Source organism: Physeter macrocephalus, chromosome 16 (genome assembly GCF_002837175.3).
Source record: "Physeter macrocephalus isolate SW-GA chromosome 16, ASM283717v5, whole genome shotgun sequence".
NCBI lineage: Eukaryota > Metazoa > Chordata > Mammalia > Artiodactyla > Physeteridae > Physeter > Physeter macrocephalus.
This window is the reverse complement of record NC_041229.1, coordinates 72507199-72530616: the sequence shown is the minus strand read 5'-3', so window position 1 is coordinate 72530616 and position 23418 is coordinate 72507199. Positions and strand designations below refer to the sequence as shown.

The 23418-nt window shown below is 37.5% G+C and overlaps 1 protein-coding gene and 1 pseudogene across 14 annotated transcripts in view; one reads left to right on the top strand and one right to left on the bottom strand.

The window, feature by feature from the left end:
* Nucleotides 1-23418, bottom strand: part of LOC102976495 (L-lactate dehydrogenase C chain) — a 72181-nt gene that overhangs the window by 24817 nt on the left and 23946 nt on the right. For 12 of the 14 annotated variants that reach the window (XM_055078680.1, XM_055078688.1, XM_055078679.1 and 9 more), the window contains 2 exons: nucleotides 22726-22899; nucleotides 20991-21108 (listed from right to left, as the gene is read on the bottom strand). In XM_055078680.1, coding sequence (XP_054934655.1) covers nucleotides 20991-21108; nucleotides 22726-22899 — 292 coding nt within the window. Of the gene's footprint in view, nucleotides 1-2755; nucleotides 2880-9704; nucleotides 10081-20990; nucleotides 21109-22725; nucleotides 22900-23418 lie in introns of those variants that run through there. The other 2 variants (XM_024118839.3, XM_007104914.4) reach the window with 2 other exon arrangements.
* Nucleotides 15634-16975, top strand: LOC102976202 (heterogeneous nuclear ribonucleoprotein A/B-like; annotated as a pseudogene).

Below are 23418 nucleotides of genomic sequence, written 5' to 3'. Positions count from 1 at the left end.
TCTTTGTTATCCCCTATTAAAAAAGATAGTTGTCCCTCCTTTCTAGGACTAATACCTTCACCAGTGCTCTGGATCCCACCCTCTCTGCTTATTACTTCTATCTTCAATATCTTCTTTACATCTTATTTTTTAAACAACAACAAAAAAACTTGCCTTGCCCTGATTTTCCTCTCCAGTTACTGCTCTCTCTCCTTAATTTCACAGCCACTTACCTCAAAAGAGCTGTTTATACTGGCTTTAATTTCTCCAGTCTACTTAAAAGGTTCTCAGCTGGAGGTGATTTTGCCTCCCAAGGGACATTTGGTAATGTCTGGAGACTTTTTTTTTTAACATCTTTATTGGAGTATAATTGTGGAGACATTTTTGATTGTCAAAACTGGTATGCTACTGGCATCTAATGAGTAGAGGCCCGGGATGCTGCTAACATCCCACAATGCACAGGACAGCCCCAATAATGAAGAACTATCCGGCCCAAAATCAATAGTGCCGAAGTTAAGAAAACCCTGGTGTACTCCAATCAGAATTTTTCATTTCTATTACTTTATTAAACACCTGCTAAGGTTATCAATGACCTCTGTTACTTTATCTTCCTGGCATTTTTAACCCTCATTTTATATGACTTCACATCAATCAAGAACAGAAAACCAATCCTTTCATCTTTAAGGCATCCTCCTTTCACTTGGTTACCATGATTCCATGTTCTCTTGGTTTTTCTTTTAACTCTGGCCACCACTTAGTCAACTTCGTGGACTCACACTATAAACTCTGCTGTTAATACTGAAATTCCTCAAGACTCAATCTCAATCTGTCTTCTCACTTTATACTCTCTCCTTAGGCAAGCTCGTTGAAATGCATGGTTTCAGTTACCATGTGTAAGGGATATCTATTGTCTTTGCCTGTCTAGTATCTCTTTCTCTTTTTTTAATGTTGACAGAACCTCTCTTTTCCTTTCAGGAACTGCCTGTCTCCGAACTGACAAGTATCACAGGAATGGACAAGTGACCCCAGAAAGGCCAATTATCAAGAAATTAATATGGGTAAAGGGAGAGGCAGGGTCCTGATACTATAGGCTCTAAGCCTGCAGGTGCTGGGGGCCATCTTTGTTGCCCCACGGAAAAAGTCCACATGAGCTTGAAGCCAATAAGAGTGAAAAGATGAGCCAAGGGCTTCCCTGGTGACACAGTGGTTGAGAATCTGCCTGCCAATGCAGGGGACACGGGTTCAAGCCCTGGTCCGGGAAGATCCCACATGCCATGGAGCAACTAAGCCCGTGAGCCAAAACTACCGAGCCTGCGCTCTACAGCCCGCGAGCCACAACTACTGAGCCCGTGTGCCACAACGACTGAAGCCCGCGTGCCTAGAGCCTGTGCTCCACAACAAGAGAAGCCACTGCAATGAGAAGCCTGCGCACCGCAACCAAGAGTAGCCCCCGCTCACTGCAACCAGAGAAAGCCCATGCGCAGCAATGAAGACCCAACACAGCCAAAAATAAATAAATAAAATAAATAAATTTATATATAAAAAAAAAGATGAGCCAAGATTGTGGAGAGAAAAGATAGCTCTAATGATATAGTTTGAGCATGTGGTTCAGGCCTCCTTGGCATTTCAGTTACATGAGCCAATATATCTTCTTTTTGCTTAAGCTAGTTTGGTTTGGCTTCTGTGGCTTTTAACTAAAAGAGTCCTAATATACACTTTTTATGCTGATGATGCTCGTATTTATAACTCCAACCCAAAGCTCTTTTATGAATTCCAGAAGCTTGTACCCAACTGCCTATTTCCTCTCAGATATTGCAAAGGCACCTCAAATTCAATTTCACCATAACTACAAACATGATCTTCAAACCTGATTCTCTTTGAATATGCCTTTCCTCCGTGGATTATATAACCATTTATCTAACTGTGCAAAACAGAAACCTAAGAATGACCTTTATCTCCCTTATTTCCCACTTCATTCCATTATCAAGACCTATGAATTTTACCTCTTAAATACAGTGTAACTCAAATTTGCCACCTTCTCTTCATCTCTACTACTACCATCCTCTCTGTTCTGAGCTAATGCACATCCTCTTCCCAAGTTTACCCACCTCTACTCTTGTCCCCTTCAAATCTGTTCCATCCATCACAGCCCCAGGAATCTTTTTAACAAAAAAAGATTGTAAAACCAGTCCCTTTCTTAAGTTCCTTTGGTGGCTTTCCATAGCTCTTCTGGTAAGGACCCAAACCCCTTTATAAGACTTTCAGTGGCCTGACCCTGCTTACTTCCTCCAGCCTTATCAGGTACTTCCCTTTGCTCCCTTTGCTCTGTGCATTTCAACAACTGACCCTTTTTTTTAGATCCTCAAGTGCTCTCTACTTATATCTACCTCAGGTCCCCTACACATGTGTTCCCTCTGCTTGGAATACTAGTCCAGCCTTGCAAATTAACTTCTACTCATTATTCAGATTAGGTCACTTTACTTCCTTAGGAAATCTTCCCTAACCACCACAAACGCCCCCTCCTCAGAGTAAATTCTCTTCTTGTATACTCTAAGAACTTCGTAGTTTGTCATCATAGCACTTAACACAATGTGTTATTATATATTTGCTTTTGTAATTGTTTTATTGAGTTCCTATCTTTCATTAAACTATGAGGTCAGGGCCTCTATTTTGTTCACCAGCATATTCTCAAAATTTTGTATAATGCCTGGCACATAGTTAAAGACTCAGCAATATTTAAACAAAGATGATAAGTGAAGATTCTATTTAAGCCTACCTTAACCATAGTGGAAACTGGATGCACTCTCCTGAGATTTTTCAAAATTGATTTTACCAGATCTGTCACAGACAGTCCAACAGCCCAAGAGGTATACCCCTTCAGCTTGATAATCTCATAGGCACTACGGTTGTGGAAAGTAAGAAAATCAAATTCATGAGAAGTTGATTCAGAGAGAACATAATATTTTTCAAGCATCTGTTCTGAAGCAACCTACATGTCAATACCACTCTTAAAATTTTCTCAGAGATGTCTTCTTGAAATTATTTATGAATAGGCAATAAAAATTTCTATATTATTCTCATAAACTTCATTATTCACTTCAAATAATAATTCACCCTTCATTTATCATAAAGGTGGAGTATTAGGTCATTGTGCCGCTCAAAATGAAACTTAGTTTTAAATTTTTTCTTAAATATCCAAACATAGAATCTGATCACCTTGAAAGTTAGCATATATATCCTGCTGACCACATAATATTGTTCCTAAGGTGCCAATGTAAATTTAAACTTTATACAATTATAAGCCGAGTTACACATTTTTCCCAAGAATATATTATTAAATCAACAACATACTGAAGTATGGGGAAATGTTCATGATACATTTTCAAAGGAAAATAGCATAATCCTAAACATTATGTAATTTCTTATCTCAGCCTTGTAAAAAACATAATGCATTTTATAGGAACTTTAGAATCATATCAATCCACCAAATTATTAATAGTGATTATTTTTGAGTGACAGGCTTACAGGTGAGATTATCTTTTTTAAATTAATTAATTAATATTTTGGCTGCGTTGAGTCTTCGTTGCTGCATGCGGGCTTTCTCTAGTTGCGGCGAGCGGGGGCTGCTCTTCATTGTGGTGCGTGGGCTTCTCATTGCAGTGGCTTCTCATTGCAGAGCATAGGCTCTAGGCGCACGGGCTTCAGTAGTTGTGGCACGGAGGCTCAGCAGTTGTGGCTCGTGGGCTCTAGAGCGCAGCCTCAGTAGTTGTGGCGCACGGGCTTAGTTGCTCTGCGGCATGTGGGATCTTCCCGGACTAGGGCTTGAATCCATGTCCCCTGCCTTGGCAGGCGGATTAACCACCGCACCACCAGGGAAGCCCCGGGGTGACGTTATCTTCTTTATGCTTATGAATTTTCTTATTTTCTACAATAAATATGTATTTTATTTTTGCATTGCCACCAACAGCGATCTCGGGTTTGGATTGACAGTAAAACTCAAAGGACAAAGAAGTTTTAACCTAGCTCTTAGTTTATATAGTTTTGAGAAAAGGATCCAGGACAAGAAACACAGAATGTACAGTATCATTATTTGTATCAGACGGTCTTGCAACTACCTAGGCACAGTTCCAAGGCCCCAGGACTGCACACAACACACTCGGTAGCAAATTACACTGATGTGTAAATGGACAGGCTCAACACAGGAAAGTTGTGCCTGGACTACACTTATTGTGGTGTCCTGTGATTTGACTATCAATCCAAAACCAGGGGCACTACTATAGGCCATGAGGATTGATGTCAAAATTAAAATTAACTTTCAGATCCTCAATATAACCAAGACTCTGTGGCGTAAGTAAAAAGAAAGGAAGGAAAGTTTTGCCTAGAGATTGATTGACTAGTGGTGTATGAGTTGAAGAAAGCTTTGCAGTAGATAAGTGGGGACAAATCTTACCAGTAGAATCTGGATGACAGGTTTACCCTCTCAGGAATTAACAAAATGTTTTGAGAAAGAGAAGAGGGTTGAGAAGAAAATGGCTAAAAACATAATCCTTTAGTTGCTATTAACCATCCTAATGAAATTAAAACCGCTGGTGTAAAAGGGAGGATAGAGAACAAGCAGTTTCAAGGCTGGTATTTTAAGACAAAAACTGACCCATGTTATAAACTAAATGCTCTATTCAGAACCTGGAAAGACATCTTATTAAATCATGATGTCACTCCCCTGCAACTGTTAGTTAGGCACTGGAAAATCAGAGGCTATAATATAAAAGAGTTGAGTCGTTTTTAGATAAGTACTAGCAGTATCCTGAGGATTCTTTGTAACTATAGATCCTCTGCTAGATGAACAAGGGGCAAATAATTTAATGCTGGACATTGCATTGTTGAGAGGACTAACTGGAATGAGTACTGATCTGTAATGTGTTGCAGTGTTTGGTATTCAAAGCATACAGGACTTCAGTGGAAAATGTGATCTTAATCACTATTCCCTTACAGCAATAGTGTTTCAAATGAAAAAGAAACTAGCAGTCCCTGTAGTACAATTATCTGGGATTGGGCAGACAAAAGCCTAACACTGTGACCTCCCTATAAAGATGGGCTACTCCCTGACATCTGGAAACCAGTATTGGCTAAAACATGTTCCTTAGTGGCTGGGTTATAACTGAGCCTCCAGATCAGTTAGATTTCTGCATTTACTGGGAAATGACCTCTAGTGGTCCCTGTAACTGGAAATATATGGTACAATATATGGGTAAGGGACATTTTTGTTAAGATATGAAATGATACTGTAATATTAACATATGTTTCATTTGCTAGGCATTAATTTAATCTCTTATCCAAAGCTATGTGGCATAACAAAGGTTTGTAGGTCCACTTAAGGAAATTTAAGAAAATGAAACATACCAATAAAAATTATCACAGTGAAAAGATATTTTGGGATATTGACCTGAAACTTCCAATTGATGTGGAAATAGTTTGACTAGAAGAAGAAATAAATTTGCTTTAGAGAAACTGAACACACAAATGCATCTATCAATAACTTTAATAAGGTACAAGTGATAGTAAATAAAAGGGCAAAATAAGATAGTCCAATTAGTTAAGAATTACCAAAACATCTGGTGAGGGATTTTGGTTACCTATTGGATCTTATAGATCCTGGTGATTATAGGTGTATACAAGCTTGTTTTTCTTCTATGTGTAAAACATTAGGACATGTTTGTCATAGGAACTATGAAGAATATATGATACAAAGATAATCACCCAGGTCATGGGTAAATGGTTAACAGCAGGTATGGACCCTTTCCAAAAAGGCAGGAGTATCTGGGAAGATGACTTTGAGTTTGCTTTTTCACAAAACAGTTTTCTAGGCTTAAAAATCTAGTTAAATACTGGAGGATTCTAGGAAGATGGAGAAGTAGGAAGCACCAGGAATCTATCTCCCCAACTAGGCAATAACTGCACTGCCAGAATCTGTCTGATATAACTTTTGGGGGAACTGTGGAGTCTTCTGAAAGCTTGAAATTTCCAGGGGAAGGTTTGTATGTTAAACTGTGGTTAGTTTCAGCCAATTTCAGCCCTTAGCAGAGTAGCAGGGCTGTTTACATGTACCCAAAGCAGTTTGTGCACAGCCTGTGAAAAGCACCCTTTCCTCCAAATATCAGAGATCTGTTCTCTAATGACTGATTACTGCTTCTGATGACAGAGGTGTAGACAAAGAGGGCAAAGCCATTGTTGTTGCACCTCCCCACAACTGCTGCAAGCCTCTCCCCCTCTGTCTAAAGTAACCTCCAAGGAATGTAAAGGGCAGGCACCCTTTCCCCCTTCCCTTAATATTTCTTTTACCCCTCTTGGGAGCCAGACATTAAAGACCAGAACATACAAAAGCAGTTGCATATTTGGGAGAAATTAAAAAGTAACCACGTATGCCCAGGGAAAAGCACAGGCCTAGAAACAACCTCAAAGACCTTAAGAGTACACCCCAGGTTGGTCCTTGGCACAGAAACAGCCGTCAACAATCAAAAAACAAAAGCAATAACAATAACAACAAAAACCCAGCAAACCCTGGGGAAGGGATAGACTCTGATAAAGTTGTCATATTACTAGATTCAAACATCCAGTTTTCAACAACAGAAACAACAACAAAAAATCACAAGGCATACAAAGAAATATAAAAGTATGGCCCATTCAAAGGAAAAAAATGAATCAACAGAAACTCCCTGGGGAAAAAAAAAACTGATGGCAGATACACTAGACAAACACTTTAAAACAACTGTCTTAAAGATACTCAAAGAACTAAAGGAAGATGTAGAGAAAGTCAAGAAAATGATGAGTGAACAAAATGGAAATACCAATAAAGAAATATAAAACCTAAAAAGAACCCCCACCCCAAAAAATTCTAGAGCTGAAAAGCACAATAACTGAAATGAAAAAAATCACTAGATGGACTAAGAAGCAGATTTGAGCAGGCAGAAGACAGAATCAGCAAACTTGAAGATAGGACAATGGAAATTACTGACTCTGAGGAACAGAAAGAAAAAAGACTGAAGAAAAGTGAAAAATAAGCTCATCCGCAGATTTCTCACCAGAAACTTTGGAGGCCAGAAGGTACTGGGCAGATATATTTAAAGTGGTAAAAAGAAAACAACTGTCAACCAAGAATCATATCTTATATCCGGCAAAACTGTTCTTCAGAAGTGATGGAAAAATTAAGACTTTGCCAAAGAAACTAAAGCTGAGGGAGTTCATCACCACTAGACCAGTACTGCAAGAAATACTCAAGGCAGTCCTGCAGGGTGAAATAAACAGTAACTTGAAGCCATGTGAAAAAATAAAGATCTCAATAAAGGTAAATGCATGGGCAGTTATAAAAGCTAGTAATATTGTAACAATGGTTTATACTTACACTTTTTGTTTTCTGCATAATTTAAGAGACTAATACATTAAAAAAATTAGTCTAAAAGCTAGTATTACTGTGACTTTGGTATGTAACTCCCATTTTCAAATTTAAGAAACAATTGCATTTAAAAGAATTATTAGTTTATATTTTGGGGCAAACAGTGTGTAAAGATGCAATTTTGCGACATCAACAATCAAAAGGGGTGAGGACGGAACTATGAAGAAGCAGAGGTTTTGTATGTTATTGAAGTTAAGCTGGTAGAAATTCAAAGCAATGAAGACCCAACACAGCCAAAAATAAATAAATAAAATAAATAAATTTATATAAAAAAAAAAGATGAGCCAAGATTGTGAAGAGAAAAGATAGCTCTAATGATATAGTTTGAGCATGTGGTTCAGGCCTCCTTGGCATTTCAGTTACATGAGCCAATATATCTTCTTTTTGCTTAAGCTAGTTTGGTTTGGCTTCTGTGGCTTTTAACTAAAAGAGTCCTAATATACACTTTTTATGCTGATGATGCTCGTATTTATAACTCCAACCCAAAGCTCTTTTATGAATTCCAGAAGCTTGTACCCAACTGCCTATTTCCTCTCAGATATTGCAAAGGCACCTCAAATTCAATTTCACCATAACTACAAACATGATCTTCAAACCTGATTCTCTTTGAATATGCCTTTCCTCCGTGGATTATATAACCATTTATCTAACTGTGCAAAACAGAAACCTAAGAATGACCTTTATCTCCCTTATTTCCCACTTCATTCCATTATCAAGACCTATGAATTTTACCTCTTAAATACAGTGTAACTCAAATTTGCCACCTTCTCTTCATCTCTACTACTACCATCCTCTCTGTTCTGAGCTAATGCACATCCTCTTCCCAAGTTTACCCACCTCTACTCTTGTCCCCTTCAAATCTGTTCCATCCATCACAGCCCCAGGAATCTTTTTAACAAAAAAAGATTGTAAAACCAGTCCCTTTCTTAAGTTCCTTTGGTGGCTTTCCATAGCTCTTCTGGTAAGGACCCAAACCCCTTTATAAGACTTTCAGTGGCCTGACCCTGCTTACTTCCTCCAGCCTTATCAGGTACTTCCCTTTGCTCCCTTTGCTCTGTGCATTTCAACAACTGACCCTTTTTTTTAGATCCTCAAGTGCTCTCTACTTATATCTACCTCAGGTCCCCTACACATGTGTTCCCTCTGCTTGGAATACTAGTCCAGCCTTGCAAATTAACTTCTACTCATTATTCAGATTAGGTCATTTTACTTCCTTAGGAAATCTTCCCTAACCACCACAAACGCCCCCTCCTCAGAGTAAATTCTCTTCTTGTATACTCTAAGAACTTCGTAGTTTGTCATCATAGCACTTAACACAATGTGTTATTATATATTTGCTTTTGTAATTGTTTTATTGAGTTCCTATCTTTCATTAAACTATGAGGTCAGGGCCTCTATTTTGTTCACCAGCATATTCTCAAAATTTTGTATAATGCCTGGCACATAGTTAAAGACTCAGCAATATTTAAACAAAGATGATAAGTGAAGATTCTATTTAAGCCTACCTTAACCATAGTGGAAAGTGGATGCACTCTCCTGAGATTTTTCAAAATTGATTTTACCAGATCTGTCACAGACAGTCCAACAGCCCAAGAGGTATACCCCTTCAGCTTGATAATCTCATAGGCACTACGGTTGTGGAAAGTAAGAAAATCAAATTCATGAGAAGTTGATTCAGAGAGAACATAATATTTTTCAAGCATCTGTTCTGAAGCAACCTACATGTCAATACCACTCTTAAAATTTTCTCAGAGATGTCTTCTTGAAATTATTTATGAATAGGCAATAAAAATTTCTATATTATTCTCATAAACTTCATTATTCACTTCAAATAATAATTCACCCTTCATTTATCATAAAGGTGGAGTATTAGGTCATTGTGCCGCTCAAAATGAAACTTAGTTTTAAATTTTTTCTTAAATATCCAAACATAGAATCTGATCACCTTGAAAGTTAGCATATATATCCTGCTGACCACATAATATTGTTCCTAAGGTGCCAATGTAAATTTAAACTTTATACAATTATAAGCCGAGTTACACATTTTTCCCAAGAATATATTATTAAATCAACAACATACTGAAGTATGGGGAAATGTTCATGATACATTTTCAAAGGAAAATAGCATAATCCTAAACATGTAATTTCTTATCTCAGCCTTGTAAAAAACATAATGCATTTTATAGGAACTTTAGAATCATATCAATCCACCAAATTATTAATAGTGATTATTTTTGAGTGACAGGCTTACAGGTGAGATTATCTTTTTTAAATTAATTAATTAATATTTTGGCTGCGTTGAGTCTTCGTTGCTGCACGCGGGCTTTCTCTAGTTGCGGCGAGCGGGGGCTGCTCTTCATTGTGGTGCGTGGGCTTCTCATTGCAGTGGCTTCTCATTGCAGAGCATAGGCTCTAGGCGCACGGGCTTCAGTAGTTGTGGCACGGAGGCTCAGCAGTTGTGGCTCGTGGGCTCTAGAGCGCAGCCTCAGTAGTTGTGGCGCACGGGCTTAGTTGCTCTGCGGCATGTGGGATCTTCCCGGACTAGGGCTTGAATCCATGTCCCCTGCCTTGGCAGGCGGATTAACCACCGCACCACCAGGGAAGCCCCGGGGTGACGTTATCTTCTTTATGCTTATGAATTTTCTTATTTTCTACAATAAATATGTATTTTATTTTTGCATTGCCACCAACAGCGATCTCGGGTTTGGATTGACAGTAAAACTCAAAGGACAAAGAAGTTTTAACCTAGCTCTTAGTTTATATAGTTTTGAGAAAAGGATCCAGGACAAGAAACACAGAATGTACAGTATCATTATTTGTATCAGACGGTCTTGCAACTACCTAGGCACAGTTCCAAGGCCCCAGGACTGCACACAACACACTCGGTAGCAAATTACACTGATGTGTAAATGGACAGGCTCAACACAGGAAAGTTGTGCCTGGACTACACTTATTGTGGTGTCCTGTGATTTGACTATCAATCCAAAACCAGGGGCACTACTATAGGCCATGAGGATTGATGTCAAAATTAAAATTAACTTTCAGATCCTCAATATAACCAAGACTCTGTGGCGTAAGTAAAAAGAAAGGAAGGAAAGTTTTGCCTAGAGATTGATTGACTAGTGGTGTATGAGTTGAAGAAAGCTTTGCAGTAGATAAGTGGGGACAAATCTTACCAGTAGAATCTGGATGACAGGTTTACCCTCTCAGGAATTAACAAAATGTTTTGAGAAAGAGAAGAGGGTTGAGAAGAAAATGGCTAAAAACATAATCCTTTAGTTGCTATTAACCATCCTAATGAAATTAAAACCGCTGGTGTAAAAGGGAGGATAGAGAACAAGCAGTTTCAAGGCTGGTATTTTAAGACAAAAACTGACCCATGTTATAAACTAAATGCTCTATTCAGAACCTGGAAAGACATCTTATTAAATCATGATGTCACTCCCCTGCAACTGTTAGTTAGGCACTGGAAAATCAGAGGCTATAATATAAAAGAGTTGAGTCGTTTTTAGATAAGTACTAGCAGTATCCTGAGGATTCTTTGTAACTATAGATCCTCTGCTAGATGAACAAGGGGCAAATAATTTAATGCTGGACATTGCATTGTTGAGAGGACTAACTGGAATGAGTACTGATCTGTAATGTGTTGCAGTGTTTGGTATTCAAAGCATACAGGACTTCAGTGGAAAATGTGATCTTAATCACTATTCCCTTACAGCAATAGTGTTTCAAATGAAAAAGAAACTAGCAGTCCCTGTAGTACAATTATCTGGGATTGGGCAGACAAAAGCCTAACACTGTGACCTCCCTATAAAGATGGGCTACTCCCTGACATCTGGAAACCAGTATTGGCTAAAACATGTTCCTTAGTGGCTGGGTTATAACTGAGCCTCCAGATCAGTTAGATTTCTGCATTTACTGGGAAATGACCTCTAGTGGTCCCTGTAACTGGAAATATATGGTACAATATATGGGTAAGGGACATTTTTGTTAAGATATGAAATGATACTGTAATATTAACATATGTTTCATTTGCTAGGCATTAATTTAATCTCTTATCCAAAGCTATGTGGCATAACAAAGGTTTGTAGGTCCACTTAAGGAAATTTAAGAAAATGAAACATACCAATAAAAATTATCACAGTGAAAAGATATTTTGGGATATTGACCTGAAACTTCCAATTGATGTGGAAATAGTTTGACTAGAAGAAGAAATAAATTTGCTTTAGAGAAACTGAACACACAAATGCATCTATCAATAACTTTAATAAGGTACAAGTGATAGTAAATAAAAGGGCAAAATAAGATAGTCCAATTAGTTAAGAATTACCAAAACATCTGGTGAGGGATTTTGGTTACCTATTGGATCTTATAGATCCTGGTGATTATAGGTGTATACAAGCTTGTTTTTCTTCTATGTGTAAAACATTAGGACATGTTTGTCATAGGAACTATGAAGAATATATGATACAAAGATAATCACCCAGGTCATGGGTAAATGGTTAACAGCAGGTATGGACCCTTTCCAAAAAGGCAGGAGTATCTGGGAAGATGACTTTGAGTTTGCTTTTTCACAAAACAGTTTTCTAGGCTTAAAAATCTAGTTAAATACTGGAGGATTCTAGGAAGATGGAGAAGTAGGAAGCACCAGGAATCTATCTCCCCAACTAGGCAATAACTGCACTGCCAGAATCTGTCTGATATAACTTTTGGGGGAACTGTGGAGTCTTCTGAAAGCTTGAAATTTCCAGGGGAAGGTTTGTATGTTAAACTGTGGTTAGTTTCAGCCAATTTCAGCCCTTAGCAGAGTAGCAGGGCTGTTTACATGTACCCAAAGCAGTTTGTGCACAGCCTGTGAAAAGCACCCTTTCCTCCAAATATCAGAGATCTGTTCTCTAATGACTGATTACTGCTTCTGATGACAGAGGTGTAGACAAAGAGGGCAAAGCCATTGTTGTTGCACCTCCCCACAACTGCTGCAAGCCTCTCCCCCTCTGTCTAAAGTAACCTCCAAGGAATGTAAAGGGCAGGCACCCTTTCCCCCTTCCCTTAATATTTCTTTTACCCCTCTTGGGAGCCAGACATTAAAGACCAGAACATACAAAAGCAGTTGCATATTTGGGAGAAATTAAAAAGTAACCACGTATGCCCAGGGAAAAGCACAGGCCTAGAAACAACCTCAAAGACCTTAAGAATACACCCCAGGTTGGTCCTTGGCACAGAAACAGCCGTCAACAATCAAAAAACAAAAGCAATAACAATAACAACAAAAACCCAGCAAACCCTGGGGAAGGGATAGACTCTGATAAAGTTGTCATATTACTAGATTCAAACATCCAGTTTTCAACAACAGAAACAACAACAAAAAATCACAAGGCATACAAAGAAATATAAAAGTATGGCCCATTCAAAGGAAAAAAATGAATCAACAGAAACTCCCTGGGGAAAAAAAAAACTGATGGCAGATACACTAGACAAACACTTTAAAACAACTGTCTTAAAGATACTCAAAGAACTAAAGGAAGATGTAGAGAAAGTCAAGAAAATGATGAGTGAACAAAATGGAAATACCAATAAAGAAATATAAAACCTAAAAAGAACCCCCACCCCAAAAAATTCTAGAGCTGAAAAGCACAATAACTGAAATGAAAAAAATCACTAGATGGACTAAGAAGCAGATTTGAGCAGGCAGAAGACAGAATCAGCAAACTTGAAGATAGGACAATGGAAATTACTGACTCTGAGGAACAGAAAGAAAAAAGACTGAAGAAAAGTGAAAAATAAGCTCATCCGCAGATTTCTCACCAGAAACTTTGGAGGCCAGAAGGTACTGGGCAGATATATTTAAAGTGGTAAAAAGAAAACAACTGTCAACCAAGAATCATATCTTATATCCGGCAAAACTGTTCTTCAGAAGTGATGGAAAAATTAAGACTTTGCCAAAGAAACTAAAGCTGAGGGAGTTCATCACCACTAGACCAGTACTGCAAGAAATACTCAAGGCAGTCCTGCAGGGTGAAATAAACAGTAACTTGAAGCCATGTGAAAAAATAAAGATCTCAATAAAGGTAAATGCATGGGCAGTTATAAAAGCTAGTAATATTGTAACAATGGTTTATACTTACACTTTTTGTTTTCTGCATAATTTAAGAGACTAATACATTAAAAAAATTAGTCTAAAAGCTAGTATTACTGTGACTTTGGTATGTAACTCCCATTTTCAAATTTAAGAAACAATTGCATTTAAAAGAATTATTAGTTTATATTTTGGGGCAAACAGTGTGTAAAGATGCAATTTTGCGACATCAACAATCAAAAGGGGTGAGGACGGAACTATGAAGAAGCAGAGGTTTTGTATGTTATTGAAGTTAAGCTGGTAGAAATTCAAATAAGAGTATTATAACTTTAGGGTGCTAAAGGTAATCCCCCATGGCAACCAAAATGAAAATAGCTATTATAGAGCATTTTATATAGCTATTAAAATGAGACAAGAATTTAAATATTTCACTACAAAAAATAAACACAAAAGAAGACAGTAATGCAGGAAATGAGAAACAAGAAGCTCTAAGGCATATAGAAAACAAATAGCACAATGACAGAAGCCCCCATTGTCAGTAATTACTTTAAATGTAAACAAATTACACTCTCCAATCAAAAGAGACTGACAGAATGGATCAAAACACATGAGACAAGTACATGCTGTCAACATGAAACTTACTTTAAAGCCAAAGACACAAATAGATTAAAAGTGAAAGAATGGAAAAAGATATTTTATGCAAATAGTAACCAAAAGGGAGCAGGGGTGGCTATACTAATGTCAGATAAAATAGACTTCAAATCAGAAAAGTTTACAATAGGCAAAGAAGGACATTACATACTAATTAGAGGTTCAATTAAAAAAATGAAAGAAAATAAAACAGTAATTATAAACATGTATGCATCTAACAGCAGACCATCAAAATACATGAAGCAAAAACTGACAAAACTGAAGGGAGAAATAGACAGTTCTACAATACTAATTGAAGACTTCAATATTCAATTTTCAATAATGGATAGATCAATCAAACAGAAGGTAAGTAAGGAAATAGAGAATTCAACACCACAGACCAACTAGATCTAACAGACAAACAGAACACTTTACCCAACAATAACAGCACCTACATTCTCCTCAAGTGCACATGGGATATTTTGGAGAATAGACCATACGTTATGCCACAAATTAAGTCTCAATAGATTTTAAAAGACAGGCATCATACAGAGTATATTCTCTGACAAGGAGGTAAATTTAGAAATCAATAACAGAAGTAACACTGGAAAATTCACAAATCTGTGGAAATGAAAAAGCACACTCTATAACAACCTAATGGATCAAAGAAGAAAGCACAATGGAAATTAGGAAATACTTAGAGATGAATGAAAATGAAAACATAACATAAAACTTATTGGTCAGAGAGAAAGCAGTGCTAAAGGGTAAACTTATAGCCATATATGCTTACATTAAAAAACAAGAAAGATGTCAATCTAATGTTACAACTTAAGGAACTAGAAAAAAAAGAAAAAATTAAACCCAAATCTAGCAAATGGAAATAAATAATGAAGATCAGAAATAACAAAATAGAGAATGGAAAAACAATAGAAAAAAATCAGTGGTTCTTTGAAAAGATCAACAAATTGACAACTTTTAGCTAGATGAATTAAGAAAAAAGAGAGGGCTTCCCTGGTGGTGCAGTGGTTGAGAGCCCACCTGCCGATGCAGGGAAACACGGGTTCGTGCCCCGGTCCAGGAAGATCCCACACGCCGCAGAGCGGCTGGCCCCGTGAGCCATGGCCGCTGAGCCTGCGCGTCCGGAGCCTGTGCTCCGCAACGGGAGAGGCCACAACAGTAAGAGGCCCACGTACCGCAAAAAAAAAAAAAAACAAGAGAGAGAGAAGACTCAAATTACCCGCGCGTCCGGAGCCTGTGCCCCGCAACGGGAGAGGCCACAACAGTAAGAGGCCCACGTACCGCAAAAAAAAAAAAAACAAGAGAGAGAGAAGACTCAAATTACTAAAATCAGAAATGAAAGTGGAGCCATTAGTACTGATTCTAAGCATTACCCATTTACCAAGGCCAGACAAAGTCACTATAAGAAAAAAACTAGAGGTGGAGGCACCACATGGGCCCGGGCAAGCTTCTGGGTTGGAGCCGTACGCCACGGCCTAGCATGTTGGAAGCGAGTGAGGAGCAGCCCATGGAGACAATGGGCACCACCGACAACGGACACAAGGCCACCCCTGAAGGCAAGTCGCCGGCCGGCACCGGGGTCGCAGCAGGTGCTGAAGGCGGGAGCGCGGCGCCCCAGGCTGGCAACCAGAAAAGCATGGAGGGCTATTAGATAAACGTCAGCAAGAACGAGAAGGATGCAGAAAAACTGTTCATTGGTGGCCTGAGCTGGGATACCAGCAAAAAGGACCTAAAGGACTATTTTACCAAATTTGGAGAGCTCATTGACTGTACAATAAGAATGGATCCCAACACTGGCTGGTCAAGAGGGTTTGGGTTTATCCTCTTCAAAGATGCAGCCAGTGTGGAGAAGGTTCTAGACCAGAAGGAGCACAGGCTGGATGGCTGTGTCATTGACCCCAAAAAAGCCATGGCCATGAAGAAAGACCCAGTAAAGAAAATTTTTGTGGGGAGTCTGAATCCTAAAGCCACTGAGGAGAAGATCAGTGAGTTTGGGGAGATTGAAGCCATTGAGCTTCCAATGGATCCAAAGTTGAACAAAAGACAGGGCTTTGTTTTCATCACCTTTAAAGAAGAGGAACCTGTGAAGAAAGTTCTGGAGAAGGTGGCTCAGCCCAAAGAGGTTTATCAACAGCAGCAGTATGGCTCTGGGGGCCATGGGGGTGGCAACCAAGGGAACCGAGGCAGCAGTGGTGATGGTGGAAGTGGAGGAGGTCAGAGTCAGAGTTGGAATCAGGGCTATGGCAGCTACTGGAACCAGGGCTACGGACCCAGCTATGGTGGCTATGACTACTCACCTTATGGCTATTAGGCCCCAGCTATGACTACAGTCAGGGTGGTACAAATTATGGGAAGAGCCAGCAACACGGTGGCCATCAGAATAACTACAAGCCATACTGAGGCTTTGGCAGGAGTGCCCAACTGACCGCACACACTTTGGGTATCAAGTGAACACAGTTATGTACCAAATTTAACTTGGCAAACTTTCTATGGCCTTTCCCATGTGCATCTTCTTTAAAATTTCCCCCCTGGAAATCACTCTTCTATTTAATATTTCCAGAGCTCTAGTTATTTTAGGCAGCGAGGCTGTGGTGTCTCAAGAGGCCAGAGGGGCATTACAGGCTCATTTTTATTACCAGGTTACCCAGAACCAGATTGGAGTGTCTGCTTTCTGCTGCCACTCTGCAGCCTGGACCTGTGGACCCTGGTTGTAAAGAGTAAATTGTATCTTAGGAAAACAGTGTCACCTTTTTTCACCTTTAATTTTATATTATTTGTGTCATACATTTCCTATAATGGAAGTGTTAATTTTACTGTACTTTTTGGTACCTTTTGGACCTGTGGACCCTGGTTGTAAAGAGTAAATTGTATCTTAGAAAAAAAAAAAAGAAAAGAAAAAAAACTAGAGACCATTATCCCTTATGAACAATGAGGCAAAAATCCTCAACAAAATACTAGCAAACCAAATTCAACAGTATTTAATGGATTATACACCATGATTTATTCCTGGAATGTAAGGATGGTTCAACATACCAAAATCCACCAATGTAATACACTACATTAAGAGAATAAAGGAGGGAAACCACATTATTGTCTCAACTGATGCATAAAAATCGGTTGACAAAATTCAACTCCTTTTCACGATAAAAACACTCATGAAACTAGGAATAGAAGGAAACTACCTCAACATAATAAAAGCCATATATGAAAAACTCACAGTGAAGGTCATACTCAATAGTGAAAAACTAAAGCTTTTCCTTTCAGGTCAGGAATAAGGCAAGGATGCTCACTTTTGCCACTTCCATTCAACACAGTATTGGAAGTTCTATCCAGAACAATTAGGTAAGAAAGAGAAATAAAAGGCATTCAAATTGGAAAGGAAGAAATAAAAGTATCTCTACTTATAGATGATATGATCTTACATGCAGAAAACCGTAAAGATTCTATACACACACATAAAAAAACTGCTGAACTAATAAATGAATTCGGTAAAGTAGCAGGATACAAAGTCAACATTAAAAAATTGCATTTCTATATAATGACAATGAACAATCTGAAAAGGAAATTAAGAAAGCAATTCCATTTACAATAGCATCAAAAAGAATAAAATACTTAGGAATTAATTTAACCAAGGAGGTGAAAGACTTGTACAATGAAAACTACAAAACTTTGCTGAAAGGAATTAAAGAAGACATAAATAAATGGAAACACATCTTATGTTCATGGATTGGAGACTTAGTATTATTAAGAGGTTAATACTACCCCAAACCATCTATAGATTCAGTGAAATTCCCATCAAATTCCCAAAGATATTTTCTGCAGAAGTAGAAAAACCCACCCTAAAATTCATATGGAATCTCAAGAGACTCTAAAGAGCTAAAACAATCTTGAAAGCTGAAAGACTCACACTTCCTGATTTCAAAACTTACTACAAAGCTACAGTAATCAAAACTGTATAGTACTGGTATCAAGACAAACATACAGTCCCAGTGGGATAGAATAGAAAGCCCAGAAATAAACCTACATATCTGACATTCAACTGATTTTCAAAAAGTGTGCCAAGACCACTGAATGGGAAAAGGGCAGTCTTTTCAACAAATGGTGCTGGGGAAACTGGATATCCACGTGCAAAAAATTAAAACTGTACCCTGACCTAACACCATTTACAAAAATGAATTCAAAATGAATCAAAGATCTGAACGTAAGACCAAAACTATGATACTCTTACATGAAAACACAGGTCAAAAGCTTCATGACATTGCATTTGGCAATGATTTCTTGGATAGAACACAAAAGGTAACAAGAGAAAAAACAGACAAATGGACTTCATGAAAATTTTAAAGTTTTGCACATCAAAGACACTATAAAAAGAGTAAAAAAAACCTATGGAATGGAAAAAATATTTGTAAATTATCTGATGAGAGATTATATCCAGAATATAGACAGGACTCTTAAAACTCAACAATAACAACAAAACAAACAAACAACCCAATTCAAAAGTGGGCAAAAGACTTGAACAGACATTTCTCCAAAGAAGATATATAGATGGCCTATTAGCACATGACAAAATGCTCAGCATCACTAATTAGGGAAATGAAAATCAAAACTACAATGAGATACCACCTCACATCCATTAGGATGAATACTATCAAACACAAGTGTTGGTGAGGATTTGGAGAAATTGGAATTCCTGTACACTACTGGTAGGAATGTAAAATGGTATATAGCCACCGTGGAAAACAGTATGGTGATTCCTCAAAAAAACTAAAAATAGAATTACCACATGATACAGCAATTCCACTTATGGGTATATACCCAAAAGAATTGAAAGCAGGATCTTGAAGAGATATCTGTACACCCACGTTCATAGCAGCATTATTCACAATAGCTAAAGCATGGAAGCAACCCAAGAGTCCATCAAGAGACGAATGGATAAGCAATATGTAGTATATTTACATACAACAGAATATTATTCAGCTTAAAAAGGAAACTCTGACATATGCTATAACACAGATGAACCTTAAGGACATTATGCTAAGTGAAATAAACTAGCCACGAAAAGACAAATACTGTATGATTCCACTTATATGATATACTTAGAGTAGTCAAAATCATAAAAACAGAAAGTAGAAAGGTGGTACCCAGTGCCTGGGGTGAGGGATTAATGGGGAGGGATTGATTCATGGATACAGAGTTTCAGTCTTAAATTATGAAGAGTTATGAGATGGATGGTGGTATGGTTACAGAAGATTATGAATGGTTTTTATACCATTGAACTATAAACTTAAAATGATTAAGATGGTAAATTTTATGTTATGTGTATTTTATCACAATTAAAGAAACAGGAAAAAAGAAAATAAATACATAAATTATTTATGTATAAATTATTTAAGATAAATGTGGAATAGTAATCATAATGGAACAAGGTTATCAGCATTGCATATTATGTAACTCTTGATGTGTGCATTGCACCAGGACTAGAAGACTGGGAACAAGCATGCAAATCCTGAGGGCTACGTGACAAGAACTGTATTAAAAACTGCTGGGAAATAAAGGCAGTGGCTTTCCTGTGCTGGGGTAGTCTGCTCTCATCCTTTGCAACTGAGTGTGCTCCCTGTAGTGATGGGGCCTGGAAGCCACACCTGAGCATTTGCAGCACCTCCTGAAGTAAATGCTAATATTCCATACTGTGTCTTCTGTCCAGTATCCTTTCACTAAGCTAGATAAACTTAATGCTAGATTAAAGTCTATTATGCACTGTTAGTTTGACAGTCTGAACTCTAGACCACTATTGGTAGCCATGTACAATGCTCATTTTATTTTTTATAATTGTGGTAAAATTTGCCATTTAAACCATTTTAAGCATACAGTTCAATGGCATTAAGTACTTAAACAATGTTTTACCACCATTACCACCATCCTCTCCAGAACTTTTTCATCTTCCCAAACTGAAACTCTATACCCACTAAAGTGGTCATGAGCTTTAAGATCAGAAAATAATATTTTTTTTAACTAAAAGTCATGTAGAGAATAAAACTAACCCATAATCACTTTTTTGTTATATTGTGTGCCTTTTTAGTCTCTGCCCTAATTCTTATACATTTTTGTAGGGTTGCTATCATAAATATACATTCAATAGACATGTGGCTTTTATAGATTTAATATTCCAGTTTTGAATATCCAAAAGTGATTTCTAAGTTCTATAATTTTACTAATATGTATCTTGGTTAAAGCATGAAGGAGAATCACGTATGCTATTCAGGGGATGTGTACAGAGTCAGACACTTCATTTATAAGTAAACCTAATTAGTTAACTTCTGATCATCTCCATCAGTTTCATGTTTCTTTTCATCAAGTCTTGTGAACTTAATCAGTTAATTAATCAGTTCTAGGTACCATTCTAAGCATTCTACACGTACTAAGTCATTTACTCTTCATAACAGCCCTCTAAGGTTGGCTCTATTACTATCCTCATTTTAAATATGAGGAAACTGAGCTTTCAATATTTTAAGTAACCTCCCAATATCACACCACTAATAAATGGTGAAGCCAGGTTTGAAAAAACCTGGGCAACATGGTTCCAAAGTCCATGCTCCTAATCACTATGCTATATTGTTCTCAAACACATACGAGTTCTTATGAAGTGAGAAGTATATTTTTCTATTTGAAAAATGCCCCCCAGAAGAAAGCTATGCATTATGTAAATCTGAATTTGGGGATTTTCAGAATGTTATTTATCTCACAAAAAGCAAAGATCAACTTTTATACTTTTTGTCTGCAAAATTTGTTCTTACAATTGATTATTAAGGCACTAAGAAAGTGAATGACTAATGTTACCTTCCAACAACTTGTTTATGGATATTTTTCCACTGGTCCTTGTCTGAATCAGTTCCTAACTTAGGGTCTAGAGTCTTCAGAGCAACACCAGCAACGTTTACTCCACTCCATAAGGGCACTGAAAGAAACAAATCTCAGAAGGAGCTCTTCTTCCCAGTACTGCATCAGTTGTTTAAGTTCAGTGGGTTTTTTAAGAATAAAGTTAGGTTACTACCTTACGCCATATATAAAAATAAGTTTCAAATAGACAAAAGAGGTAAACATAAAAAATAAAATTATAAAGTATTATAAAATATGTAGTAGAATTTAACTTATAATTGTGTAATAAGGAGGCATTTTAAGCAAGATACAAATATAGAATCCACAAAGAAAATAATCTATAAGAAATGATAAAATATTATAAGAGGGAAAAGAGCAATAAATTAATACCATACTATTAAACCATACATGGTTTTTTAAAAATAAAATCATGGAATACTAAATGGGAGAAATTAAAACATATCTGGCAAAATAACTTTTTTTTAATATAAATTTATTTATTTATTTTTGGCTGTGTTGGGTCTTCATTGCTGTACGCGCGCTTTCTCTAGTTGAGGTGAGCGGGGGCTACTCTTCGTTGTGGTGTGCAGCCTTCTCACTGTGGTGGCTTCTCTTGTTGTGAAGCACGGGCTCTAGGCACACAGGCTTCAGTAGTTGTGGCACGTGGGCTCAGTAGTTGTGGCTCACGAGCTCTAGGGCACAGGCTCAGTAGTTGTGGCGCACGGGCTTAGTTGCTCCACGGCATGTGGGATCTTCCCGGATCAGGGCTCGAACCCGTGTCCCCTGCATTGGCAGGCAGATTCTTAACCACTGCGCCCCCAGGGAAGCCCGCAAAATTACTTTTAATAATTTTCAGGAGGAAGAGCTAAGACAATAACACATGCCAACAAGGTCAAATTAAGGCACTAGTCAAAGAAATATTTGTTTAAGTCAAATAAAAAGTATTTATTATACTACGACCCTTGAAGTATAAAGAAAAGAGAAGGGCTCATTAAATGTTTTGAATAAACAAATGGATGATTGAATAAATGAACAAATGGTGCCTATTCTCAACAGGTCTATTGGCATTATGGAAAGAAGACTTACACATATGACATAATTAGAGAACACTGTAAGTATAAAGTTCTAATTGTGTAGAAGAGATTAAATGTTTAAGTTAAGAAAAGAAAATGGTTCGTGTGACCTAAGTAATAGCTTAAATCACATATTAAGTAATTTTATTTCTATGAAAAGTCAGGGAAAAACAAATCTATAGAGTCAGAAAGTAGATTAATGGTTGCCTGGGGCTAGAGTGGGGGTGAGCGCAGGAGTGGGAGTTTTTTGGGGTGATGAAAATTTTCTACAATTAGATTGTGGTGATAGTTGCACAACTCTGAATAAAAAGACAGTGAATTATACACTTTAAATGGGTAAAGTTTATGGGATGTGTTTTATATCTTAATAACTTTGTTTTTAAAATCACAATGAAACTGCTCCAGACAAAATAAACACTCATTGACTCTTAAAATAGCTATATGCTCTATGCACTATTTTATGAGAGGTAGCTAAATCAATGACACAAAAGGCTGAAAGTAAAGGAATAGAAAAAGTTAGTAATATGCCAAAAAAATAAGTGCTGTACAGCTATATTTAAGGGAAAAAAGCATTATTCAAGATAAGAAGTGTGATTATATCATGATAATGAGTTTACACTTACCACTTGAATCACCATGTTCTCCAATAATCCAACCATGGCAGCTTGTGGGATGTACACCCAACTTCTCTCCAATTAGGTAACGAAAACGGGCAGAGTCTAGATTACAACCACTTCCAATTACACGAGTTGCAGGTAAGCCACTTATCTTCCAGACAACGTATGTCAAAATATCCACTAGGAAGAAAAATTTCTTGTTAGAAAAAGATTCACAGTAACTTCCTTTTACAATTTGATTTTTTGAATAGATAGACCAATTATTGTCTTAGAATCAAATACAGATTCATTACAGAGTTCAAAATGAAGCAAATCAACAAAGAAAAAAAGATAATCTCTCAGATGGGTTTTTAAAAGATTAAATTATTCACCATCAGAATTTTAAAACAAAAGATTCTTTTTTAAAATAACATACGTGCCTATCTGTATACTTAATAATCGGTGAATTATACCTCTTTAAGATCACCTAGATTTTTCCTCTCCATCATCACAGCCTCATCTAAACTATCAGAATCTCCTACCTAGAATAAGGCCACATGCAGGCTCAGGGCTATATGCAGGTGAGTGCATGCTCAGGAAAAACATGAGAAGATCCTAAACTTTAGCTCTGTCTAACCAAGAGGCTCTGTGAAAGCAGGAAGTGAACGCTAAGGCACAGTTATAAACTGCCTGGCTAAGTGTTGAAGGCATGCCCCAATC